This window comes from Macaca mulatta, chromosome 15, assembly GCF_049350105.2.
Source record: "Macaca mulatta isolate MMU2019108-1 chromosome 15, T2T-MMU8v2.0, whole genome shotgun sequence".
Taxonomy (NCBI): domain Eukaryota; kingdom Metazoa; phylum Chordata; class Mammalia; order Primates; family Cercopithecidae; genus Macaca; species Macaca mulatta.
In genome coordinates this window covers 101,623,198-101,649,381 of record NC_133420.1, presented here as the reverse complement: position 1 = coordinate 101,649,381, position 26,184 = coordinate 101,623,198, and the positions used below count along the sequence as shown (strand labels likewise).

At 42.4% G+C, this 26,184-nt stretch overlaps 1 protein-coding gene and 1 long non-coding RNA gene across 10 annotated transcripts in view; one reads left to right on the top strand and one right to left on the bottom strand.

Annotated features, from left to right (window-relative positions):
* TRPM3 (transient receptor potential cation channel subfamily M member 3) overlaps nt 1-26,184 on the top strand; it is a 321,580-nt gene that overhangs the window by 227,226 nt on the left and 68,170 nt on the right. For 3 of the 7 annotated variants that reach the window (XM_077966202.1, XM_077966200.1, XM_077966204.1), the window contains 7 exons: nt 3,388-3,528; nt 7,540-7,569; nt 8,442-8,731; nt 9,678-9,906; nt 12,689-12,856; nt 18,012-18,152; nt 25,076-25,204. In XM_077966202.1, the coding sequence (XP_077822328.1) occupies nt 3,388-3,528; nt 7,540-7,569; nt 8,442-8,731; nt 9,678-9,906; nt 12,689-12,856; nt 18,012-18,152; nt 25,076-25,204 (1,128 nt within the window). Of the gene's footprint in view, nt 1-3,199; nt 3,236-3,387; nt 3,529-7,539; nt 7,570-8,441; nt 8,732-9,677; nt 9,907-12,688; nt 12,857-18,011; nt 18,153-25,075; nt 25,205-26,184 lie in introns of all 7 variants that reach the window. The other 4 variants (XM_077966203.1, XM_077966205.1, XM_015117888.3 and 1 more) reach the window with 3 other exon arrangements.
* LOC114672813 (uncharacterized) overlaps nt 20,450-26,184 on the bottom strand; it is a 194,044-nt gene continuing 188,309 nt past the window's right edge. For all 3 annotated transcript variants that reach the window (XR_013404877.1, XR_013404878.1, XR_003723319.2), the window contains 3 exons: nt 24,987-25,180; nt 22,716-22,760; nt 20,450-21,657 (listed from right to left, as the gene is read on the bottom strand). This is a non-coding gene — a long non-coding RNA (uncharacterized LOC114672813). The remainder of the gene's footprint in view (nt 21,658-22,715; nt 22,761-24,986; nt 25,181-26,184) is intronic.

The following is a 26,184-nucleotide window of genomic DNA, read 5'->3' as shown; positions in this document are numbered from 1 at the left end:
ACATCCACCTGCCAGGTTCAAGCAATTCTCCTGCCTCTAGCTGAGACTACAGGTGCACGCTGCCATGCCTGGCTAATTTTTTGTATTTTAGTAGAGACGGGGTTTCACCACGTTGCCCAGACTGGTCTCAAACTCCTGAGCTCAGGCAATCCACCCACCTCAGCCTCCCAGAGTGCTAGGATTACAGGCGTGAGCCCACATTTTAAATTTTTTAAATTCCTACAAGATTAAAACTAGGCGCAAATTTATAGAGCTGCTCTGATTGCCTTTTTATAGCATCACAATAAGTTCTTTGAGGATTTTCCTGAAACCTGGTCTTTGAACATTGCAGACCATAAAGGCTGTGGAGTTCAAGCCCCTTTCACTGGAAAGAAATCTGAGAGCCTAAGGGAAAGTGTCTGCTGGCCAAAGGACAAAGAGAAGCCCAGGGCAGCTGACTGGAAGCTGGTTGTGCTTCTTCCTCACCCTGCCAAGGAAAATGACACGATGGGTGGGCATCCTCGGGCAGTCATCCCCATAGGAGCCCCATCGCTATGAATGAGGCTCACCCAGGCTGGTTCAGTCTTTGAGACTCTTCTACTCTTTAAATAACAGCCTCGCCTAACAGTTCAGGAGAGCCAGAGGATACAGAAACTGTGGCCTTGTTAGTCTGCCCCAACATAATAGAGAAAAGTGGTTGCATTAGTACTATTTTTAAACTCAGTTTAATTTTATGGGAAGGCTAAAACATGAAAAGTTACTATCTTAAAACTTTCTCTGAGCTCCCTTTTTAAATATTTTTTTTGCCATGCTTTGCATAAAGAAGGCAGACAATTGGTCTTTCTTAGCCTGGGGATAGCTTAGCTTGCTGATTCAGTTAGATGGATAAAGATAATCTTCAAACAAAGGAGATTCTGAAATTCTGAGGCGGGTAGAGGCCATTTTTGTGACGGGACTATTCAGCTCATCAAATGGATGCCAGATTAGGCTATGGAGGGCCAACGTCAAGGACAAAAGGGGTCTGTGTCTCAAAGTGCTCCCCCTCATATATGATGCCCTTTACACGCCCCATTTTGCCTGGCTGGCTCCAGTTAGATGCCCAAGCCTGCCATGTACCTCAAGCCAAGGGAGAGGTAGAACCCAGTGGCCTGGGGTGGGAGCTAATTCTGGGGACAGCAAGGAAGTCTAAAAAGCAGCAATGGGCCAGGCACGGTGGCTCATGCCTGTAATCCCAGCACTTTGGGAGGCCGAGGTGGGAGAATCACCTGAGGTCAGGAGTTTGAGACCAGCCTGGCCAACGTGACAAAACCCTGTCTCTACTAAAAATACAAAAATTAGCTGGGCATGGTGGCATACACCTGTAGTCCCAGCTACTCAGGAGGCTGAGGCAGGAGAATGACCTGAATCCAGGAGGCAGAAGTTGCAGTGATCCCAGATCACGCCATTGCACTCCAGCCTGGGCAACAAGAGTGAAACTTTTTTTTTTTTTTTTTTTAAAGCAGCAATGGATTCTTATATGCTTGAGGCTAGTGCTTCAATTACTATCCCTTTGCTCTCACCCCATTGAGGATAGCCACTGAATTCCAGATACAGCATTACCTGTATTTCAAAGCAAATTTCCATAGTGAACTAGGGCTATTCCAACCAGGGATGACTAACAGATTGTGGCTAGTTGGTTTTGTTACTGAGAAGATAATACTAAACAACCCAAACCCAGACTTGATCCCAACCACATCAATTAATTTCACTGTTTCACTGGTTTATACTTTCAACAAAAACACTCTGAGTGCCCACCATATGCCAGGCATATTATAAGAGGTTCTGGGGATATAAAGATAAATCAAACAAGAAAAATATAGAGCTATAGGTTTAATGATAGGATGTAGAGGGATACCTCTAATCCTGAATCCCAAAACCTTCAAATGAATACAGTTGCCCATAGAAAAGCTGAGTAAGGACAACTGAAAACCTACCCTCAGGTTAGCAAAAAAATTTTAATTAATTTCTGACTGAAAGTAATTAGCTTTTGACACTATGAATTTACCAGTTCTGCTGCCTAATCTACCACTACCACCAGACCCTTACTGAGTAGACAAGCAGTTTGACAAACTTGGGTGTACATCAGAATCACCTGAGGAGCTAGGAAAGGACATAGAGGCCCCGATACATTGAATAAGTAAGACAAAGTCCAGGTGTTTGCAATGTCACCAAGTTCCCCAGGGTATTCTGATGCCACCAAAGTTGGAAAACGACCACTATACATAATGAACGTCTTCTGTGAAGTGGCAGAAATCTCACAGCATCCTGGGTGGGTCCTTCATTAAGGACAAAAGTGGATGGAGCCCCTCGTGTCTGTCCAAAATAGATCTAAGGGCATGGGTTTCCCACACGGTGTCACACCCAGCCATTCATGGTATAGAGCGCTCTCCTGCAAGGAGCTACAGCAGGCAGTGAGAGTGGATTGGAATTCGCTGTGCACTCAGACTTTTTCACAAATGGAACTAACTCTCCCTTGGCCTAACAGCAAAAATTTTCTTTAGAACCTAAACTTTAGAAGTCGAAAGCAGTAATGAGTAAATAATAAGAAAATCTTTACTATTTTTGCATCTAGAGATGGCAAACAGCTAAAAAAGACACCATAACTCTAGATCTTTAAGAAATGTTACTCTCTTTAAAAGAAAAAAATGAAAAAAATCTCAATTCTAGAAAAATAAATACTCCATTGCTAAAATATCTTCTCCAATTTCTCTCCCTCTTTAAATGCAAGGGATGTTCATATACAACCTCATCCTGACACCCAAAATCCCCTCCCTAAATATTGCTCTTCTTTTATTAAAAAAGCATCAATTTTTTAAAATTATGGATAGAGGTTTTGTAGTAAAGGAGACCTGAGTCCTAAAATCCCAGCTGATGGAGGCCCTGGTAATGACACTCATCTTCTGAAAGGAGTCTTCCTTTAGTGGGTGGTAGAAACCAAATGATATCAAGAGAGTGGTAACAGGCCTGGGTCAGAGGCAGAAAGAGGGGCTTGGGGAGCATTTGGGGAAACCTAGTTCCTGGTGCCTGGGAGTGATAGCATTTGCCGTGTCTAGCCTTGTGTTTCTTTCTTCTACACTGGTGTTTTTTTCTCCCCAGCTGAAGACTTGAATAAATATTTTGATTTTCTATTATTGCCGACGATTACTGCATCTTCTTATTTAACTTATGTCTTCTTTCCAAGCGAGAGTATCCAGGTTTCGGTTGGATCTATTTTAAGGTGAATTAATTAACCAGCATAATAATACATTCATATGTTTCTGTTTTCAATATTTTTTTTACTCTAGTTACAGAATACATGAACTAGAATCCCTAGTAAACCACGTTGTCTTTTGGATTTGTCTGTTTGTTTGTTTCATTCTACCCTGATAGGGGAATCTGCCCCCAGACTACAGAATCAGCCTGATTGACATCGGCCTGGTGATCGAGTACCTGATGGGCGGGGCTTATCGCTGCAACTACACGCGCAAGCGCTTCCGGACTCTCTACCACAACCTCTTCGGCCCCAAGAGGGTGAGGCTGGCTGCAAATTCGGGGCCCCTCCTGGAAGGACTAGGGTGTATGGGATTTGGGTTCTGGCTTCTTTTTCTCCAGGGGGAATTAAAATCAGAAAATTGCGCTGAGAGTGAGCCTATACAATCAAAGAAGAGTAATGAAATTCAAATTAATCTTGTCATTGAGATTATTAAACTCAGCAGTTTTCCAGGTTTTGGGTCTTTATACCTTTAAAAATTGTTGAGAACCTCAAAGAGCTTTTATCTATGGGAATTCTACCTATCGGTGTTTATTTACCATATTAGAAATTTAAATGGAGACTCTAAAAATATTTAATTCATTTTAAGTTAAACATAGGAATCCCTATTATATGTTAACATAAAGAATATGTTTATAAAAAATATATTTTCAAAAACAAAGAATAAATTCATAATAGGAACATTTTTTAGCTTTTGCAAATTTCTGTAATGTCCAGCTTAATAGAAGAGGGCTAGATATCTACTTGTGGATTCAGTCTATTGTAGGATGTTCTGGTTAAAGTATATAAAGAAAATCTGACCCCACAAAAATACATGACAAACATAACAAATATATCAAAGGAAGGAGTATTTTAATCCTCTTTACATATAATTGTAGATATCCTTTTTTTGATACTACACCAAAATTTAATAAGTAACCGTTTCTTAAAAATGAGTTGCAAGGTGAAATCTAAAACCATATAAGTGAACTTTTCAAATTCTGTTACATTAAAATCCACTAGTCGAGCCAGCCATGGTCCCAGCTACTAAGGAGGCTGAGGCAGGAGACTCGCTTGAGCCCAGGAGTTTGAGGCTGTAGTATACTATTATAATGCCTGTGAATAACCCCTGCCCTGCAACCTGGACAACATAGCGAGACTCTGACTCTAAAACAATAAAATAAAATAATAACAAAGTAAAATCCAGTGGTCTCTCTTATACTTTGATGGATCTTGTAACATCATAGATTGGTCATGGAAAATTATTGGTTTGTGAAGGTATGCAGCTCTTCCAAATACTGACACATTTTATTATACAGTTTCATTAGTATCACCTCTATCTTATGGGAAATGTCTTTCAGTCCTGAAAAGCTGTCAAAGTCATGGTGGGGGTGCAGGGAGTAGATATAAGTTTTCCAAAATCCCAATTTTTTTCTTAAAAGTTTGAATTTTGTCATTGGCAACAAATACTATCTATTGTTTTCCTTGAAATAACAGCCTCACTTTGGTCATTCCAAACACATCTGCCAAAGGTCCAAGTCTACACAACCTTAGTCCATCCGCCAGTCAGTCCTTCAAGTAAAAATTATATTCCATGAAAAAAAAAAAGTGGCTATAATACAATCCAAACAATCAGATAAGTGCTTTTCCTCAGGACAACCCATGATAGTTCAGTATACAGCAGAACTATTTTACGAGTATACTTCCCATTTCATCCCACAGAACAGTAAAAAGACGGTTAATCAAGGGTAAGGATTTAATAAAGTTAATTGTTTTTTAGTCCTCAACAAGGTCATTCTTAAGTAAAACGGTTACATTTGCTTTCTGCAAGTGCATAATACTGGAGTCTAATAACATCTGGTAAAGGTGGGTACCACTGCCTTTGTTCTTGCTAACACACCCAACAGCTTTACTCATCATTGCTTTTGTACCATCAGTACAAATGTCAAGATGGTGCCAAACCCAATTACATCCTAGTACTATTACGAAAATAACTTTGACTACACACACTCTCTCAAAATGTTTCAGGGACCCTCATGACCCATGGTCCACATTCTGAGAATTGCTGCTCTAGCTGGTAGTGGGTGTATATATATATATATATATATATATATATATATATATATATACACACACACACACATATATATATATATATATACACACATATATATATATATATATATATTTTTTTTTTTTTTGAGATGCAGTCTCACCCTGTTGCCCAGACTGGAGTGCAGTGGTGTGATCTCAGCTCACTACAACCTCCACCTCCCAGGTTCAAGCGATTCTCCTACCTCAGCCTCCCAAGTAGCCAGGATTACAGGCACATGCCACTACACTCAGCTAATTTTTGTATTTTTTAGTAGAGATGGGGTTTCGCCATGTTGGCCAGGCTGGTCTTGAACTCCTGACCTCAGGTGATCCGCCTGCTGCCTTGGCCTCCCAAACTGCTGGGATGACAGGAGTGAGCCACTGTGCAGAGTCATGATTTTTATATTTAACAAAGTTTTTTTCTGATTCTGAAAGCATTTTGTGGAACTAGTAAAGAACTTTGAAAACACTTAAAATTTAACAAAAGGGATTTGTTTGAAAATGAAAAAATATATATAACAGAATTTTTAAAAAAACACCAATAAGGATAAATAAGAAAAAAATGAAATAGATATTAGCCTAGTAGTCATTTTAGAAGCTGAAAGAGAGAGAGAGAAAAAGAGAGAGAGAGAGAGAGATTCGGTTCTAGCTGTTCTAACGTGAATAGTCAAATACAATTTGGAGGAACTGTAAGTGCTGTATCCTTACCATTTACTCAAATAACTTTCAAGATGGTGCCCAACCATTCTGAAATATTTAAAAGCTTAAAATTGGTCTTCCTGGCCCCTGAGATGTAATTTTGTATTACCTCCTGTTAAATATAGATCAGGGTCTGTGTCCTTCTGAGTTGCCTTTTCTCTCCGACTCAGCCTGTGCCTGTTTTGCACATTCCCAGCATGGCCAATGATGCTTCCTGTGTGCTAACACTTTCCATGCTATTGAGCACCTTTGCCACCATCAGCACAGGCCCTCTGGCCCCACTCGCTCTTGCCCTGATGTGCAGCAGCAAAGGGAAACAGCCAGCATAAAGCATCTAAACATATTAGTATATTTCTGAATAATATCCCAAGTTTCCAGATAATAGAGGCTTTTCAGAGGTTTGAGAAATACATGATTCGATCTGCTTGATTGAAGGTTTCCTTGTTCATTTGTCTTGGTCTGTTCAGGCTGCTACGACAAAATACCATCAGCTGGATGTCTTATAACAACAGAAATTCATTTCTCACAGTTCTGGAGGGTAGGAAGTCCAAGATCTAGGGACCAACAGATTTACTGTCTGGTGAGAACCTGCTTCCTCATTCATAGTGACACCTTCTCACTGTGTCCTCATCCAGTAGAAGGGTAAATGAGCTGCATTGAGCCTCTTTTATAAAGGTACTAATCCCATTCCTGAGGGCTCTTCTCTCTTGATCTAATCACCTCCCAGAAAGTGTCCTCCCTAATACCATCACCTTTGGAATTAGAATATCAACATATGAATTTGGGGGGCAAAAACATTCAGACCAAAGCACTCGTTCAAATACTAGATGTTGTGAAGGTGTCAGCCAAGCAAGAAAGATGGTTATAGAAGGTGAAAGAAATCTTCGTTCACAAAAGTCATTATCAACCTGCAGGCTCTATCCTCAGGCAATCTCATTACGCCTGGCCAGTTTCCTCATTTTCTGTAGATTCATTAAAATCACCAAATCCAAAATTCTCTTGGAATTTCTATAAATCAGTTCTTCTTGTGGCGTTTTATTTAGCAAAATAAAATAAATGCTATATGGTACAATAGTGTTCTTATAGTACCTGTTTAAAATATGATAGGACTCTTGGAGGCTGGGTGTGGAGGCTCATGCCTATAATCCCAGTACTTTGGGAGGCTGAGGTGGGAGGATCACTTGAGCCCAAGAGTCTGAGACCAGCCTGGCAACATAGTGAGACCCCATCTCTACAAAACGTTTTTAAAAGTTAGCCAAGCATGGTAACGTGCACCTCTACTCTCAGCTACTTGGGGCACTGAAGTAGGAGAATCACTTGAGCCCAGGAGGTTGAGGCTGCAGTGAGCCCTGATTGTGCCTCTGCACTCCAACCCAGGTAACAAAGTGAGACCTTGTCTCAATAAAAACAAAACAAAAAAGATATAATAGGACTCTTCTTACCTTTATGAAAGAAAGATCTAACTGATCTAACTTTGTTCACAACATTTTTTTTAACAGCCCAAAGCCTTGAAACTGCTGGGAATGGAGGTAAGTGTTTGTCCAAATTATTAGTGTCAATGATTTATTCTTGTTACCCATTATATATATGCTATATATATAGTGTATATATATAATAATATATAGTGTATATATAATATATACACTATATGTAATATATATACTATAAATATATAGTATATATAATGTGTAATACTATATATACTACATACTATAGTATGTATACATTATATATGTATAATTATATATATATAATGTGTCATAAGGGTTCCTCACAGCACCTTTGAAAATTCCACCATGAGGTTGTATCCGCAATGCAAACAAAAAAAAAATCCTATTTGAAATACTAACCTGAAAACCAAGGAAGCATGTAAATTCTAGTAATCAAAATCTATTCGAGTGTTTACAAATGGTGACAGGTCCAAAGGCCAGAACTACTTCAGAATTGCATCTAATAAGTATTCAGAAACTTGAGATAAATTATCCATTTGCCATCTTTTGTTCATGTGGTTACGGTCGTGTATGCAAATAAAAATCTAGGCTGTCCTTATCCTTTCAGCAAAAAGGGTAGTGCTCTCCATCCTTAGGTACAAACAACATTACCTTTTGAAGAAATAAATGGACAGAAGTGAAAAGAAAGAAAATGGCCCATTAAAAAATAATTTTTTAAATCAGAGTGTAACAACACTGACATGTTCCCTCAGCACTGTGCTTATACATTTATCATCACCTGTTTTAAAGTTGGGCATGGATGAGCTTGTGAGTTCTTTTAGGACGGAAGCTGGCCTAGTTCATTTCAGTACTGATCCCAGAGCTAGCTGGGAGAAGATATACAATTGCTACTTGCTGAAGTGCACCAATTCATTTCTAACACAGCCTGTGTGATTTCCCTATAATTACAGGATGATATTCCCTTGAGGCGAGGAAGAAAGACAACCAAGAAACGGGAAGAAGAGGTAGACATTGACTTGGATGATCCTGAGATCAACCACTTCCCCTTCCCTTTCCACGAGCTCATGGTGTGGGCTGTCCTCATGAAGCGGCAGAAGATGGCCCTGTTCTTCTGGCAGCACGGTGAGGAGGCCATGGCCAAGGCCCTGGTGGCCTGTAAGCTCTGCAAAGCCATGGCTCATGAGGCCTCTGAGAACGACATGGTTGATGACATTTCCCAGGAGCTGAATCACAATTCCAGGTGGGTCTGCCCAGCAAAGGGCTGGTCGGGGGAGAGGAGGAAAGGTGGGCTCCCAGTGCTGGAAGGTCTGAGCTACTCAGAACTTTAAGGGAAGTCAGTATCACCCCAGTGATGCACACACAGGATGGACACAAACAATTCCCCTTTATTGTGTACAGTGCCACAGACAGTGTGGTACATATAGAAACATGGAACATTTTATTTCATCCTCTCAACTACCCCATTAGTTAGGTCCCATAGTTATGCACTTCTTTCAGCTAGGAAAAATGGGGCTCAGAGAATTTAAGATCACACATTTGTGGTGGCAAGGCTGGAATGTGAACTGAAGTTTGACACGTTTAACAGGACATACTGCCTGGTGTAGTGGCTCATGCCTGTAATCCCAGCACTTTGGGAGGTTGAGATGTGTGGATCATTTGAGCCCAGAAGTTTGAGACCAGCCTGGGCAACATAGCAAGACCTCATCTCTAAAAAATAATTAAAAATTAGCTGGGTGTGGTGGTGCATGCCTGTAGTCCTAGCTGCTCAGGAGGCTAAGGTGCGAGGATCTCTTGAGCCCAGGGGGTCAAGACTGCAGTGAGCCTTGATCATTCTACTGTACTCCAGCCTGGGAAACAGAGACCCTGTCTCAAAAAAAAAAAAAAAAAAGACATACTGTACTCTATTGATTGATTACTCCACCCCCTACACTCATATGACTGAATCTGAGGGCCTGAGTACAGAGATCATATATTGTTTGACTTATACCCCCAGTTCTATACATGGTATCTGGCACATAGTAGATGCTTAGTGGATGTTGGCTGGATGAATTTACAAACAGACCAGACCCCATATGAAACAACTACATCACACAGTGACCACATTTTCTGGTTGGCCAGCAGGTCCACTTTTATCTTATAAGTCTCCAAGCTGACCTGAAGGACTGTCCACCCATTCTGTCTTTCAGAGACTTCGGCCAGCTGGCTGTGGAGCTCTTGGACCAGTCCTACAAGCAGGACGAACAGCTGGCCATGAAACTGCTGACGTATGAGCTGAAGAACTGGAGCAACGCCACGTGCCTGCAGCTTGCCGTGGCTGCCAAACACCGCGACTTCATCGCGCACACGTGCAGCCAGATGCTGCTCACCGACATGTGGATGGGCCGGCTCCGCATGCGCAAGAACTCAGGCCTCAAGGTCAGCGCGCCCAACAAGGCCCTCCTGACTATGAGGACCGGCGGGTGGGGCAGAGTTTTCCCAGCCAAAATCTGCCGTGGGATTGGGCATCCTCTTATCTCAGGCGGGTGGTTCTAAATCCTGACTGTGCCTCAGAATCCTGTAGAGTGTTGCTTGGTTTTGTTTTTTCCATATAGAGGCTGGGGCTTCCCCCTGGGTCCTGCTGCATCAGCATCTCTAGAGAGGGTGCCCGGACATTAATATTTTTCGGAGGATCCAAAGGGGATGGCCGTGCACAGGTACTGCACGGGCTGCCAGGGCTGCCATTTGCATGAGCAAAGCCAGCTGCACCAGGAGTCCCCACTAGGCCACCTGTCACTGCAGAGGGTGCCTGAACCCCTGGCCCTCCTTGGCATCGTGTCATAGAGACATTGACTCTTACCAGATGTGCTTGAGAGGTCTTTTTAAACTAAAATAAAACTGAGATAGATTTATTTGTAAAGCCATTGCAAGATAATCCTAATCTATTCTTAAGAAAAACAAGTCACAGACCAGTGTGTATAATCTGAGGCCATTTTTAATGTGTCTATGTATAGTTATGTCTGTACAAACTATCCTACAAAAACCGGGAAGGACACATAGTAAATTGTCAGCAGCGGTTACCTCTGAGGTTGAATGGACTATGAAAGGGATGTTACTGTTTTTAAGGGAAATAGGATGGTGTGTAGCGTTTGCTTTTTTAATGTTCTTTTCAGTGTTTTTCAAGGAAAATATGAAACCGAAAAAGGAAAAGAAAGACAGAAAAAAATGGGAGATGGAAGATTGAAAGGATATGGGGAGTTTTTTGTTTGTTTTAATTTAAGGTATACAACATGATGGTTTTGGGGGGTTTTTTTTGAGATTTTTTTGGGGGGGTTTTTTGTTTGTTTTTGAGACAAGGTCTTGCTCTGTCACCCAGGCTGGAGTGCAGTGGTGTGATATTGGCTCACCGCAACCTCCAACTCCCACGTTCAAGCGATTCTCCTGCCTCAGCCTCCCGAGTAGCTGGGATTACAGGCACAAGCAACCATGCCTAGCTAATTTTTGTATTCTTAGTACAGATGGGATTTCGTCATGTTGGTCAGCCTGGTCTTGAACTCCTGACCTCAAGTGATCCACCTGCCTTGGCCTCCCAAAGTGCTGGGATTACAGGCATGAACCTCTGGCGCCCAGACACAACATGATGTTTTGATATACATTGTGAAATGGTCACTCTAGTCAAGCAAATTAGCATATCCGTCATCTTGCCTCATTACCCTTCCTCGTGTGTGTAAGAGCACCTAAAATCTACTCTCTTAGCAAATTTCCAGTATACAGTACCATATTTCAGCTAGAGTCCTCATGTTGTACATGACATCTGTATGGTACATACTCATCCTACATATCTGCAACTTTGTACCCTTTGACCTGTATAGCCCCATTTCCCATTTCCTCCCCTCCTCAACCTCACCCCTGCCCCTGACACCTACCGTTTTATGAGACCAGCACCCCTTCTCCATACCACTCTTCCTGTGGGCTCTTGGCCTAGAGTCACAGAAAGGTTCTGTGATGTGGGTCATGGGCATTCCATAGCCACACTGCTAGTGACCGCCAAGTCCAGCCTCAGGAAGGGAGCCAAGCCGGCTCTCAGCTCTGAGGACAGGGTGTCGTGTCCCCTGAAGACTGCCAGCATGCCACCTGAGCCTTCCTAGGACAGCCAGGCACCCAGAATTCAGCGTCATGAATTCACAGCCATTTTCCGTGAACTACTCTGGTGTCCCTGTGGGCATTCAAGCAAGGACTGTCCCTGCCTCATTAAGTGAGGATCATTTTTACTGACCCTTCAGAGGGGTCTTAGCCCCTCCCCTTGGAGCAGTTTCTTCAAGGAGGTTGATGTTTAGAAGTCTTGTGCCCCAGAATTGTTTTAGGATTGAGAGAAGAAGTGAGAGAGGACTTGGGGAATACAGTCAGACGTCAGTATTATCATGCAGAAACACACTTGTTCATTCTGAAGAATGAGACCGCCCTCTCAGAAGAAAGGCTTCTGTATTTAGTGTATAGATGTATGCGTGATGTTTATACATGAGAGAAATATAGGGCTGGCTTCTCCTGGGGCTTGTGTGTAAGGGGATTCTCTCAGTGCATACGGAGCCCACTGGGGTGGGTGGGTGTGTGTGTGTGTGTGTGTGTTTTCTGCTGTATCGTAGCAAATACCAGGAAGATGCCCTAAAATGAATTAAATGCTTTCCTACATGTATTCTCTCAAGGTCAACTTAGGACAGCATTCTTTTTTTACAGAGATAATCAGATAACACATAATCCACTCCACTTGACACATTAGCAAAGAAAAAAAATGCCAGTGGACAGATGTATGAATTGATTTCACAGTCAAAATCAAGGACTGTCTAATGGTTAAATGTAAATCTGAATTCTTTCCCACTTTTGCCTTAAATAGAGTCTCTTTTTCCTCTGTTACCCACATGCAAAGTGGGTGTTAATTGGGTAAGACAAATTTGGGCAAAATGCTTTTTTCCTCCAAAAATGAGACTGAGCTGTGCAAAATATTTCCTAGATGGGACGAAATGATCCTCTTAGTATTAATATGTTAATATGTTAGTTATTCAGATGTCCAGGTCCCCCACAGAGCATATAACTATGTGTGCACATGTACACACACATGCGCACAGTCTTATACCCCACACCTCAGGCTCTCTGATTCTAAACAACCACCCTAATCTTAATCCTTTAAATGTGATTATTATTATTATCATTATTATTACTTTAGGTAATTCTGGGAATTCTACTTCCTCCTTCAATTCTCAGCTTGGAGTTCAAGAACAAAGACGACATGCCCTATATGTCTCAGGCCCAGGAAATCCACCTCCAAGAGAAGGAGGCAGAAGAACCAGAGAAGCCCACGAAAGAAAAAGATGAAGAGGACATGGAGCTTACAGTAAGAAAACATTGCACAGTTATTCTCTGTGGGCAGAATTCCTAATCCACTTGTCCCACCAATATGCTCAAGATTCAGTAACTCCTTAGGTCAGACATCTGTTCCCAGCCTTCCACCAAGTTTAACCATGGAGTGCTTTCATTTCAGTATTGCGACCAGGGTATTGGAAAAGTGTAAATAACACGACCGCAGGGTCCACCCATATGTGAAATCTTGCAGCCAGCTAGTGGTGCAGGACAAACCAGTGAAATTCTAAAGCAAGACACCCTACGTTTTCCAAACAAGCAAAGCTTCTTGAACAACCAGATGAGGTATCTGTCTCAGCACACAAAGAAGGAAAGGGAATCCATGATTTTGGAGCAGCCGGCTTCACTGAGCTGGTACTGTTCTGCGGATCAGAAGCTAAGCCTGTATCTGTCTTCAGGGTCAGGCTCACAATTACAGCACTAATTGAATTTTGAGGTTTGTATGCAAAGCTTTTATTAGCTCTTCCTGATATAATTATAGAGCATAGAGGCTTTGTTCTGCAGAGGGAAGGGGGCAGCTGGACATGGGACAGCTTCTTGCAACCCCCGCCTGAGCAGCGTGACTGCCACTGGCTCATATGCAGGGGCTAAAAATATCACATGCTGTTAAAGGGACAAACAAGGCTTCATAGCTTGGAAGTCATCAAGCAACAGCCCCATAAGGACTTTCTCAATTTGCCTTACCCTCCCTCACCACCCCCGCCAATGACCGTTGCTGTAGTGACCCAGAAGAAGCTATAAGGGGTGAAATCAAAAATTAGTTTTGCTCAGGTGACAAAAGGCCTTTGCACTATTATCCTAGTAGGACAGCAGTGCGAATTGTTTCTCCTGCAGGTAAACAATATTTCCTTCCAGTAGGCTTTTCCTAAAGATCTATTTGCAGACACAATCCCTGACTTACTGAATGAAAGGCCAACTTTTGTTTCAGTTTGAGGATTTGTATAAAAATCTGTGGAGGAGTTGGCTCAGCTCTGTAACAGATGACTGTCTTCCCTAACAATCTCACCATAATTTTGTCCTCCGAATAGAATATAATAGCTTGATCATTAGAAGAAAACTGGCAATAGTAATACTGAATCTTTATTGAATATTTCAGCTGAACGTGTGCTCTGGAACCAGAATCCTGCCCTGTCACCTACTTGCTGTGTGACCTTGGGCACAATTTTATAATCTCAAACACGGGAACAATAATGTTGTCTAACTCACAAGTAGTTGTCTAGTGTAAAAAGTGTGCCTGTAAACTACTTATATTGGAGACTGGCACACTATAAACCAATATTGTTTTAACAGTGCTAAGTGCTTTACACATACTTACTAATGGAATCCTCACGAAAGTCCCACAAGATAGCCACTATTATTGGCCCCATTTTATTTATTTATTTATTTATTTATATTATTTATTTTTAGAGACAGGGTCTCACTCTGTCACCAGGCTGGAGCAAAATGGTGCGATTATAGCTCACTGTAACCTCAAATTTCTGGGCTCAAGGGATCCTCCCACCTCAGCCTCCCAAGTAGCTGGGAATGCAGGTGCACACCACAACACCTGGCTTTTTTTTTTTTTAAGAGATTGCCCAGGCTGATCTTGAACTCCTGGTTTCAAGCAGTCCTCTAGTCTTGGTCTCCCATAGTGCTGGGATTACAGGCATGAGCCACCACGTCCAGCCCTAATTCCTATTTTACAAATGAGGAAACTGACACTCATAGAGGTTAAATTGCTCAAGGATACCCAGCCAGTTAATGGCAAAGCTAAGATTAGAATCCGGGCATATAGACTCCATCAACCACACTTTTAGACGGTAGGTTAAGGGCAAGACAGAATGTCTCTCTAGTCTCAAGCGTGGCTGCTCAGCCTATTTGGTCCACCATGTAGAAGAATCCAAAAGTGATGAATGAGCCTCCAAAGTCAAGTGTGGCACAGTCCTGACATCAGTACACATCCTAGGAAGACAACCAGAAACTGAATCAGCATTCTCTCTCATTGGGTCTCAAGGAAGAAAGCAAAGGGAGGTAGCTTCCCCTGCTCAGCATAGAGCTTTGAGAACCTGATCCTTCAAGAAGCCACCATAAGAGTTGCATCTCTAGACTAAGAGCAAAGTTTAGTAACAATAGAATAGCCCCTCGCCTTGTTTACTAAGAGCCCAGTAGAAGGCTCTGTAAGAGCATTGCTGCCCGAGCTTCTTCTCCACAGGCAGAAACAGCAGGGAGAAGGAAAGAAGGAAAGGACACGTGGCCTGGCAAACTCAGGGCTGGACAGCAGTTGTCTGTAAAGTGGACCCCTCCCTTGACTTTGATGGCAAATTCTGTCACTGCTTGGGCACTGGTCAGTGGACAGAACCTGGAGAGAACTGCAGAGTGCAGCTCATTGGCACCTCCCCTCCTTTTATGGGATTGATATTTGAGCTTCTGTGTTAAACCAGTATATCCTCTCTTGGAATGGGACATTTTCCTTTGGCGCTTCCAAAATGATACATGAAAATATCAACCTCAATTCACTCCATTTTTGTAGCTTTTAGTAGTTTAGTTCACCTCAAAAGAACTTTCTCAGCTTTGACATCTGTGTCTAGCCAGCATAGATTCTCAAATCATGCTGTGCAGTTTTGTCTATATTTGACCCTGTTAGATTCTACTTTAAGGAATGTCAAAGGAAATGTCTGAATACAGAGAAAAGACACAAACAAAATCAAAAGTTAAGCTGCTTAGGCTGGAATTAATGAAATGTCAAAAATGCTTTACTTAAATCCATGAAAGACAAGCCTTTTAGAAAGGCTTCATGCTGGAATATATCTGAATAATAAAGGCAAAACAGGTTTTTGTTTTTGTTTTGAATGCAGTGTTGGATAAATGTCTCCACTTTGCCTAATAAAGTCCCCACAAGTCCACAGACCCAGGGCATGTCTATAGCTCTGTTGGGAAAGTCACCATCCCCAGAAGTTACCCCAAAATGCCACTCTCCAAGATGCCTAAAAACCTTCCAGCTGTCTTTACTTTCATCTCATTGTGTCCCCAAATAGCATTAGATTCTCAAGTATATAAATAAGCAGAACAGAAGCATGATAATTATGTTACATAAATTATAGACAGCCAAATGTCATGTAACCTCAGAGTTTCTTGAGGTCAATGATCAATATTTATAGAACTCTATCACAGTCTAGTGCGTCATGTCCATCAGAAAGATTTACTCCACTCACTGATGAAAATAAACACTTTAATAAGTCGTAGTATGGAATCTAACTTCTTCATTTACTCAAGGGACTTTTCCAGCCGGAGTCCACAAAGGAATGGAAGTTACCTTCTCCAGAAATCCTATTGGTTACAGGTCAATCATTTGTGATTATTACATAGTTGAATAAAGTAGATATTTGAGGTAATGAACCAAGTAGTGGAAACTAATATTTGTATACTTTAGGTAAAGTGGCTTTAAGCCAGAATTATCTAGGTTTGTCTCTATTCTCAATTTCAAAACTCATGCATTGTTTCTATAATGAGCTGTCTCAGCTTTGAGCTCATTTCCCAGTACTCTGTCTTGCCCCAAATCCTTGTCAGTCCTGAGCAGTTATAAAGTTTTACCCTGTCCTCACATGTTATAAAAATCTCCAAACTTTGTGAAACTAGCTTTGTGTTAGAACAGTACTGAAGAATTAAAGCCAAGAAAGTATGCTGTTATAGATTCTAATAACACTTTTTTTTCTAGTGAGTGATCTCAACTAGATCATTTTAGTGAAGAGTGTGTAAGAAGGTCTCAGTTCACTTTAAAGCCTAGCTAGTGTTTACTGAGCACTTATTAAGTGCCAGATGCTACCTGACTTGTAGGCCAACCCTATAGTGGGTACTTTATTACCCTCATTTTACAGTTAAAGAAACTAAGTCTCAGAGTGGTTAAAAATCTTTCTCGTGGTGCCACCGATTTGAAGTGTCTGAGTTAGGACTCAGTCTCCCATCTGAGTTACCCAGGGCCTGGAACTCTTCCTCAGTTAAATTATTATAGTTGTTGTCACTGCTACTGTTGTCATGAATGAGAAGGAAATGATTCTATTCTCAAGGAAGTTTCCACCATCTTGGAGATGAGGACCTTTCAAGGTCAGGCCTGACTGGAATCCTTCTCCTAGTCTCACGTAGCTGCAGAGGCAGGCAGTGTTCACAGGAACCACCATAAAACTAGTACAAGCAGTAATTCAGGATTTACAGTGTTTGAAATCAGGGAGCCAAGACACATGCCTAAGGGTCAGGGAGATGTCCCTAATTGTATTAGACCCGTTTTCACATGGCCATAAAGATACCACCTGAGACTGGGTAACTAACTTATAAACAAAAGAGGCTTAATTGACTGACAGTTCTGCATGGCTGAAGAGACCTTGGGAAACTTACAATCATGGTGGAAGGCAAAGGGAAAGGAAGGCATGTCTTACATGGTGGCAAGAGAGAGAGAGTGAGGAAATGCCACACTTTAAACCATCAGCTCTCATGAGAACTCACTATCACCAGAACAGCATGGGGGAAACTGCCCCCATGATCCAATCACCTCCCACCAGGTCCCTCCCTTGACACGTGGAGATTACAATTCAAGATGAGATTTGGGTGGAGACACAGAGCCAAACCATATCACTAACCTAACTAAGTTCCAGGCACTGCAGATCATTTACCTCTTGAGTATTCACAACCTTTGGATAAATTAGGTATGCTGGTCCAATTTACCTTTGACTTAAGGGTCATTAGCATTTGAAGAGACAGAATTTGAATCCAGATCTAGCCTGTTTCATGATAGAGAGAGAGAGAGAGCAGGTGGGGAGGAAGAATAGATTCTTGAAGTCTGGCCTTCCCAGGCTACACCCTTTCTTCCTCTCTGGACTCTGGGTATCATCTATTGCCCACATCTTCTAGAAGACCCAAGGTGGAAGAGAAGAGAATAGTCAAGAACTATACCCAAGGCCTTCCATCTCAGGCAAAGGGTATTCACAGATTATACGTGTAGTGCAAATGCACTCATAGGAAAGGTACAACCTCTAAATCTCTGGGGCCTTGAGTTCCTAGGTTCTATGGGCATCCTTTCCTCATCTGTAAAATAAACACATTGAATTACATGCTCTCCAGAGCCCTGCCATGATAGTATCGATTCTCTTCCACCATAGGCAATGTTGGGACGAAACAACGGGGAGTCCTCCAGGAAGAAGGATGAAGAGGAAGTTCAGAGCAGGCACCGGTTAATCCCCCTCGGCAGAAAAATCTATGAATTCTACAATGCACCCATCGTGAAGTTCTGGTTCTACACAGTAAGCACATTTCCTTTTCTCCTTCCTAGTGGATGGCCACAAGGAGCCAACGTCCATTTCTCATGCACCTGTGTGGTTTTCTCTGCAAGTCGTAAGTGCCACACACAGGAGTGAAAGTTCTGTGACCTTGCTTTTTCAATAGCTTTGCAAGATTTGTGGCATTTTGTTAGGCAGCTTTCACAGGCCACATTTGGCCTCCTCTCAGAAAATAGAGGAAATGGTGGAGGTGAGAACTAACAAACAGAAATAGAGGTGAGATGAGTATGAGTCTTGTCTAACAGGAAAGTAGATACGCTTTTCTGAAATACTTGATGTTTTGAATGGATGAGGGCTAGATCACAGTTGCCCATTTTAGATGCCAGTCCTGGATTTGGGGCTACTTTTGGCAGGTAAGGAGTGAGGAGAGTGTGGAAGTAACACCACTAAAGAAGGCAGTGTGTGTGCGTGTGTGTGTGTAACTACTCCCAATCTGCTAGTGTCATCAAACAACCTTTCTTGTTCCAACACAATTAACAATATGCAAACAGCAGCAGCAAAAACTACTCAAAGGAAACCTACAATCATGGCTAATATTGCTTAGTATGCAGATCATGTAAACATTTTCTGCCTACAAAAGAGTGGATTGTCCTTGAAATGACCTTCTGATATGGTAGAAATGGTTCAATTATTGGTTCTCCACGTCTACTGTTCAGTGATTATTTTTTAAGGTGAGCTTTTGGCCCAGGTCATCTCTGATTCTTTCCAGCCACAGTGGAACTGTGCCAGATGAAGGATAGTGCATCTGTATTTTTAGCCCTTGCCACAACCAGCTGCATAGCAGTCATTTGAGTCAGCAACAGGATAATCTGAATCTGAGGCCAAAATGACTCAAATGACCAGATGAGGTGCTTTTCATGTGGTCCTGTGTGCTAACACTTCACATTGACTTTAAAGTTGGGTTTCTCTACTTCAGTGCTATTAACATTTAGGGCAGGATAATTCTTCATTGTGGGGGGCTGCCCTCAACAGGTAGCATGTTTTACAGCATGTCTGGCCTCTACTCAGTGGCAACTCTTCATCCCCCAAGTATGACAAGCAAAATGTCTCCAGACATTGCTAAATGTCCCCTTGTGGGATAAAATTGCCACCATTCGGAAACTACCACTTTGAGGTGTGGTCTTGAGAGAGGAGAGGATATTATCAAAATATAAATATTAGATGTTTTCAGTGAAGTAAAAATTCAAATTTATCAATGGTAGGAAAAGAGAAAAATTATCTCCCCCCAAAAATAACTGAGGCATGCAAAAATCATTTCTATTCATATATTTTATACAGCTCTATATTATTTTTAACCTTGCAGAAAACAGCTTAGTGGTGACAAGCATGGACTTTGGAATCAGACAGCCTGGGTGGGAATCCCATCTGCACCTCTTACCATGTGCCCTCAAAGAACTTAATTTCCCATTCTGTCCACAGTTTTCTTAAGATGCCAATAGTAGTAGTTCTGATTTTATAGGATTTAATGAAGATTAAATGTGTTAAAACATATAAAGCACTTAGAACAGTTCCTTGACATGTAAGTACAACGTAACTGTGACTATTGTTTCTTCTAGGCTATTCACATTGCATAGCAATAGATAGTGTTGTGTTCATCCATCCACTCAACAAAAATAATATCTTTTATTGAGCACCTACTATGTTTGAGGCAATGTTCTAGGTACTATTTAAGTACTCTCTGTAATCCTAACAACCATTTTATCAAGATAATATTTATTTATTTATTTAGGAGAGACAGGGTCTTACTCTGTCACCCAGACTGGAGTGCAGTGGTAAGATCTTGGCTCACTGCAACCTCCACCTCCTGGGTTCCAGTGATTCTCATGTCTCAGCCTCCCAAGTAGCTGGGATTACAGATGTGTACCACCACACCCAGCTAATTTTTGTATTTTTAATAGGGATGGGGTTTTGCCATGTTGGTCAGGCTGGTCTCGATCTATGGGCCTGCGTCAGCCTCCCAAAGTACTGGGATTATAGGCGATAGCCACTGCACCCAGCCTAAGATAATATTTTTGGAGCTATTTTACACCCAGGTCTGTCCTTCCTTTAATATTATGATACCCCAACTGTTAGCTTAGAACAACGCTTGGCAAACTACAGCTCTCAGGCCAAATTCAACCCATGGCCTATGACTGTGGCCTGCAAACTAAGAATGGTTTTTACATTTTTAAAGGGTCAAAATAAAATTTAAAAAGGAATACTTGAGACATATATTCAAATTGTAGTGTCCATAAATAATTGGAGCACAGGCAGACTCTTAATTTCTGTTAAAGGAATTTAATTGAGCAATGAACAATTCGTGAATGGGACAGCCTTCCAAGCCAGAGGAGGCTCAGAGACTCCAGCAGGGCCACGTGGTGGAAGAATTATGGACAGAAAACGGAAGTGACGTACACAAACAGCTGGATTGGTTACAGCTCAGCATTTACCTTATTTGAACACATTTTGAGCAGCTGGCTACATTTGATTGACTGAAATTCAGTGATTGGTCTTGTTACACCTTCATTTGTTATAGTTCACAATGTACAGAGAAAACTTTAGGCCGAACTTAAAATATGTAAGGAGGCAGCTTTAGGCTAAACCTCATTTAACATTACCAGTAGGCTGCCTGCTTTTGTGCTACCACATCGAGTTAATGAGTAGAGAGAGACTATCAGGTCTACAAAGCCTTAAAAGTTGTTAACCAGTTGGCCATTTGCAGAAAAAGTTTACAGACTGCTGAGAGCAGAAATCAGTAGACGTAATAGTATCAACATTTCTAAAACTTCCATGATGACAAGGGCATTTTGTTAGAAATGCGAATTTCTAGCCCCATCATAGACCCATGGAATCAAATCTTCATGAAGGAGCCTAAGAGGCTGTGTTAGTTTAACTAGCTTCCCAGGCGAAACTTGTGATTAGAGATGCTTGAGACACGCTGCTTTGCTTATGTCATTGGCAGCTTGTTGGGAGGCTGCCTCTTTGGGGGGTGGGGCCTGTGTGTCCAGCACTCTTCTGCATGGCTGAGTTGGCCTCAGACTGGATCCCCCAGATCCGTTCAGTTGTGTTTTCATGATTCTCCAAAATTCATCTTCACGTATCGACAAAGCCCAGGCCTCGAGGAAGTGATCGGAAATGAGGTATGCCAGTCTTTTGAATCACCAGACATGCCTAACAATACAATTCAGTTTCAGATTGAAGGTCCCATGTACTTTACTTGGGGCTGTGTTTTTCTCTGTAAGAGTATTTCTCACCAGATTTCCAAAAATGGTGTGTCCTACTCTCCCAAGTTTCTGAAAGGTAGGACACACCTCATTTCCATGTAACCTCACTTCTGCATTGTAGCAAGTTTCTCTAGGAGTAGGTTGGGTCCTCTTCTGGTCCGAGAAGAAAGCAGGCAGGGGTCCAGCTGGCTCCTCGACCCTGCTTGTGTTGAGAGCCTATTTCAGGTATCCGGCTGGAGAGGATTCAAATTCAAGGTGTGAAGTGGCTGTAGGTCAGAGGACACAGTGCATACTCTGAGTTTCTCTAGCAGTGACCAACTCTACCCTCTACGAGACCATGTGCCCTTCTGCTCTCCAGAGGTAGTAGAAAAAGGCCCGGGTAGAAGTGAGGAAGAGCAAAGCCCCACCAGGGATCCATAGCAAGCTGCGGCAGGCTTTGGTGCTTGTGTTTGACAGTTTAAGAAGCATGAATCTTAGTTAATGGAAAATGCATAGAAAGATTATATGTTAATAACATACAAATTCTTAGAGTTCTCCCACTGACTGACTTAAATAAGACTCATAGGTTCAAAAGCTTGGACATTCTACATGCAGATTGTTAAAGCTTACAGAATATATATATATACACACATACAATTAAAGCATGTCATGTCAAGATAATCTACAGCAAGGCTGCATGAATGTTGGTGAGTTCTGTGATAGGCTGCTTCCAAGACAGCAGCCAGTCCTCTGTTGTGCCATCTAAACATAAGACCCTATTTTCAGAAGTCTGTATTTTGAGAGTTGTACCAAAATATTATATTATAGCTTGACTATGGAAAAAGTTCGTTATAGAGTAACTGTGATGTAAAAACCAGGCAGGGGCTAAAAATGATGAATGTGGAGGAAGCATAACCAATAATGAGGGCAATTTTAAAAAGAAAAAAAAGGGGAGAGGTGTGAATAGTTAATTAATCGGGGATCAAAGGGAAGTAAGGACTAAGGGAAGAGGAGACAAAAAGAATTCTTGAAAAAAAGAGGTGGATATTAGCCAGCATTTATTGGGTCTCTACAGTGTGTTGGGAGAGACAGACAGACAGACAGATAGATATCTAGATCCCTAGTCATTACAAAGCCCCTATAAGGAAAGTGGAAGTGATCCCATGTTACAGAATGGAGGCCCAGGAAGGTTAACCTTACAAAAGATGATACATCTAGGAAGTACGTGAGCTGGAATTTAAATGATTTAAATACAAGCATCACTGATACCTATGCCTACCTTCCTTCCACTAAACACATTAGACTTGTATTCAGAGGACAGATGTAGGTTCAAGGAGTTACTTACGTACTAAAATGCAGAGGTTCTGGAAGAATGTGCATGTCACTGGGCCTACATATGAAAAGAGAAGATAATGCTTTGGAATGTTTTGCAATGAATTGGGCAAAATGATAAAACCAGGGCAGTTAACAATATTCATTTCCCCTATAAGTGATGGAATTTGACCCAACTAAGAGAAGGAAGCAAGGAGAGAGAAGGATTTTAAGTCAGAAGGAAGCTGAGAGTATATTTTAGAGTTCTAACCACTGAAGTCCTTTTTTTGTTTTTTGCAGTCTGTACTCACAGGACTACAGAATTAATGCCAGTGTATTATAATGGTAAACGGAAACCATATGAACCAAGTTCCATTTTGAACTGATTTTTAAACAGCGTCCTACACAATTTTAAGTAAACTCTTTCATGAGAAGTTTTCATGATTTGCCAATGCTCCTGAAGATGGGGAGGGGTAGGAACCTAGTCATAGGTTGAAATGATAGGCCCTGGGGGGTGGGGGGATGCCAGCACAAACCATGCAGGTAGAGAGTGAGCCCAGATGTCCAGCTCTCATAAGTGATCTTATTTAACTCCGACCTACTTCACCCTTTAAGTGATGAACTTGAGGTCAGGAGTTCAAGACCAGCCTGGCCAACATGGTGAAACCCCCGTTTCTACTAAAAATACAAAAATTAGCCAGACACGGTGGCAGGTGCCTGTAATCCCAGCTACTCGGGGGGCTGAGGCACAAGAATCGCTTGAACCCACGAAGAGGAGATTTGCAGAGAGCCAGGATCACAGCACTGCACTCCAGCCTGGGCAATAGAGTGAGACTCAGTCTCCAAAAAAAAAAAAAAAAAGAATCCATTCATTCACCCGGGCATGGTGGCTCAAGCCTGTAATCCCAGCATTTTGGGAGGCCAAGCTGGGGGGATCTCTTGAACCCAGGAGTTTGAGATCAGTCTGGCCAACAAAGTGAGATGCTGTCTCTACTAAAAATACAAAAACTTAGCTGGCTGTGGTGGCACGTGCCTATTGTCCCAGCTACCCAGGAGGCTGAAGTAGGAAAATCACCTGAGCCCAGGAAGTCAATGCTACAAGAAGCCGAGATCACAATGCCACTGCACTCCAGCCTGGGCGGCGGGAGTGAGACTCTGTCTCAAAACATAAGAGAATCCTTCTATTAGAAAAGGAAAGGGGAAGGTAGAGAGGGAGGGAGGAAGTTTTCTTAGTAGAGAAAGCAGCATATCCCCCAGAGAGGCTGCAGCTTCCTCCATCTTCTAAGCTGCCTTCCCAGCTCCAAAGTCGCGCAGTACCTCCAGACCCCTCAAGGCCTCAATCCTTTCACCCACAATGTGTCTATTCTTTGGTACAACCACTCTGAAGAGTGCAGCAGATTTTAATAAACTCCCTCTTGGTTCCTGCTCACGGCCCCTGAGGTCCCTAAGGCCAGTGAGTACCTCACTCAACTTGCAGCATTGCCTAAGGAAGGCCCAGCTAGTCTGCCATTTCCCTTAAGGTGAGTCTTTGCTCAAGGCTCCTCAGCCCCTTATGCAAGAGCCTCACCAGTTTCTCTGCACTTCACTCACCTTAACACAACTGAATCTTCCAAGAACAGTCACCAAACCCTGGGGAGTGCTTCCCAGACATCCAGCAATTCAGCCAGTCACATCAGGATTCAACCCCAAAGAGCCAGAGCCTCTTGGGGATTAAACCCCACACCCGTCCACAAAAGGCCACACAGACCCTTTCCTTTCTATAAATTGTGTTGTCTTTTCTTGTGTTATTTCAATGAAGCCGACACCAAGGAGGAATATTTTAACTTGGGTAGGGCAGGAAAGTGGTGAAATGAAAACACGTGAAGCCCTCCCAGGGCACTGACAAACCAAACTCTTTAAGCCTGGGCTAATTTTATGTTGGGTTGACCAGTTTACAGGTGTTACATGCGTCTTCCTTTTCTTCTCACAGACACATATTCTGCCTGGCATTCATGAAGCAAAAATCCACTGTGCTGCCCTAGTTTAAGAACCTAAGGTCCACGCCTGAGCAAGAGCAGCCACTGACAGCCAAGGTTCCCTTTTTAGCCAAGAAAACACACACACAGAAATGGGTAACTGCAAGACGAAATGATGCATCATGACACATAGATTTAAGCAAAGCACCAGAGCCCCCAGAGACACATGTACAGGTCAAAAGGAAGATTGCATATTATAATCTTTCAAGTACTACTGTCTTTTCTAATTCTTTCGGTAGTTTAGCACCTTGAGTTCATTTTGTCATAAATTCTGTGTCCTGCTTGCTGACCTTGTTCTGTGCTGCTGTGCTGTGGCCGTGGCTGACGCTGAGGCTCCTGGGCCTGAACAGCCAGACCACTGTATTGTATTTCCTTACAGCTGGCGTATATCGGATACCTGATGCTCTTCAACTATATTGTGTTAGTGAAGATGGAACGCTGGCCGTCCACCCAGGAATGGATCGTCATCTCCTATATTTTCACCCTGGGAATAGAAAAGATGAGAGAGGTAACAGCTTTTATAAACTAAAACATAAGAGAAAGACAGTGGTTAAGTTCTATCTGTGGACGGAGGGGACAGGAAGATGCCTGGGATGCAGATGAAGCCGGAAACTGTTTTCTCTAACGCTACCACAGCTGCTGCTTAGCTCTGACAAACCTGGGAAGGCTCACAGTGTGGTGCTGATAGGGGTATAACTCCCTGAGTGCTTAGGATTTGGTCTATTCTCTGCTAACATAGCTTTTGTCCCAAGAAGGCCTCCAGTTGTTTTTGATGCCGTTTACATGTCTTTCCTCATCCCTATAAACATGACTTTCTAGATTTTGCCACTTTTAGCTCCCATTTCACCCCCTTATTCTGGGTGTCTTCGGACACAGCCTGCCAATACCTGTGACTCTCCAGATGTGTTTCGGCTGTTCTAGGAGGAACTCTGCTTTCACTCATTCATTGGATTTATTCTCTGGTTTATTTCTTCTCAACATTGTGCTCGCACCTGCTGGACACCAACCACTCTGCCAGCGGTAGGGACCACCAAGGCGGACTGAACGCAGATCCTTCGGGTTGTGGGTGCAGCGTCCCCTCTTTTCTCCCCCAACTTCTATGGCCTAAAAGGAGCCCTCAAAATGCCACCCCTAAGTGGTTTATTTGAAATCAGAGCCAACCTCAGGGGCCCATCAGATTCAGAGCTGCTAAAAAGAATGTGATCAAGCAAAAGTCCACAAGAGGGCTCTGCAGCCCCGCTCAATGTTCACCCCAAGCTCCTATTTCATCAGGGAAAGCCATTAGGGAAGAAAGGTTTAGGAGGTAGTGCTGATTTCTCTTTCCTGAAATGACAGTAAGCAGGACAGGCCCTTTCTGGAGGAAATGCTCCCATTCAAGTCCACTGAGTCTTTAAGAGCTCAGGAACAACCCTAATTGCTGTACTACAGCGGGTGGGAAAACATACTGGGCACCATAGGAAAAAACGGACTCCTGCAAATCCACAACTT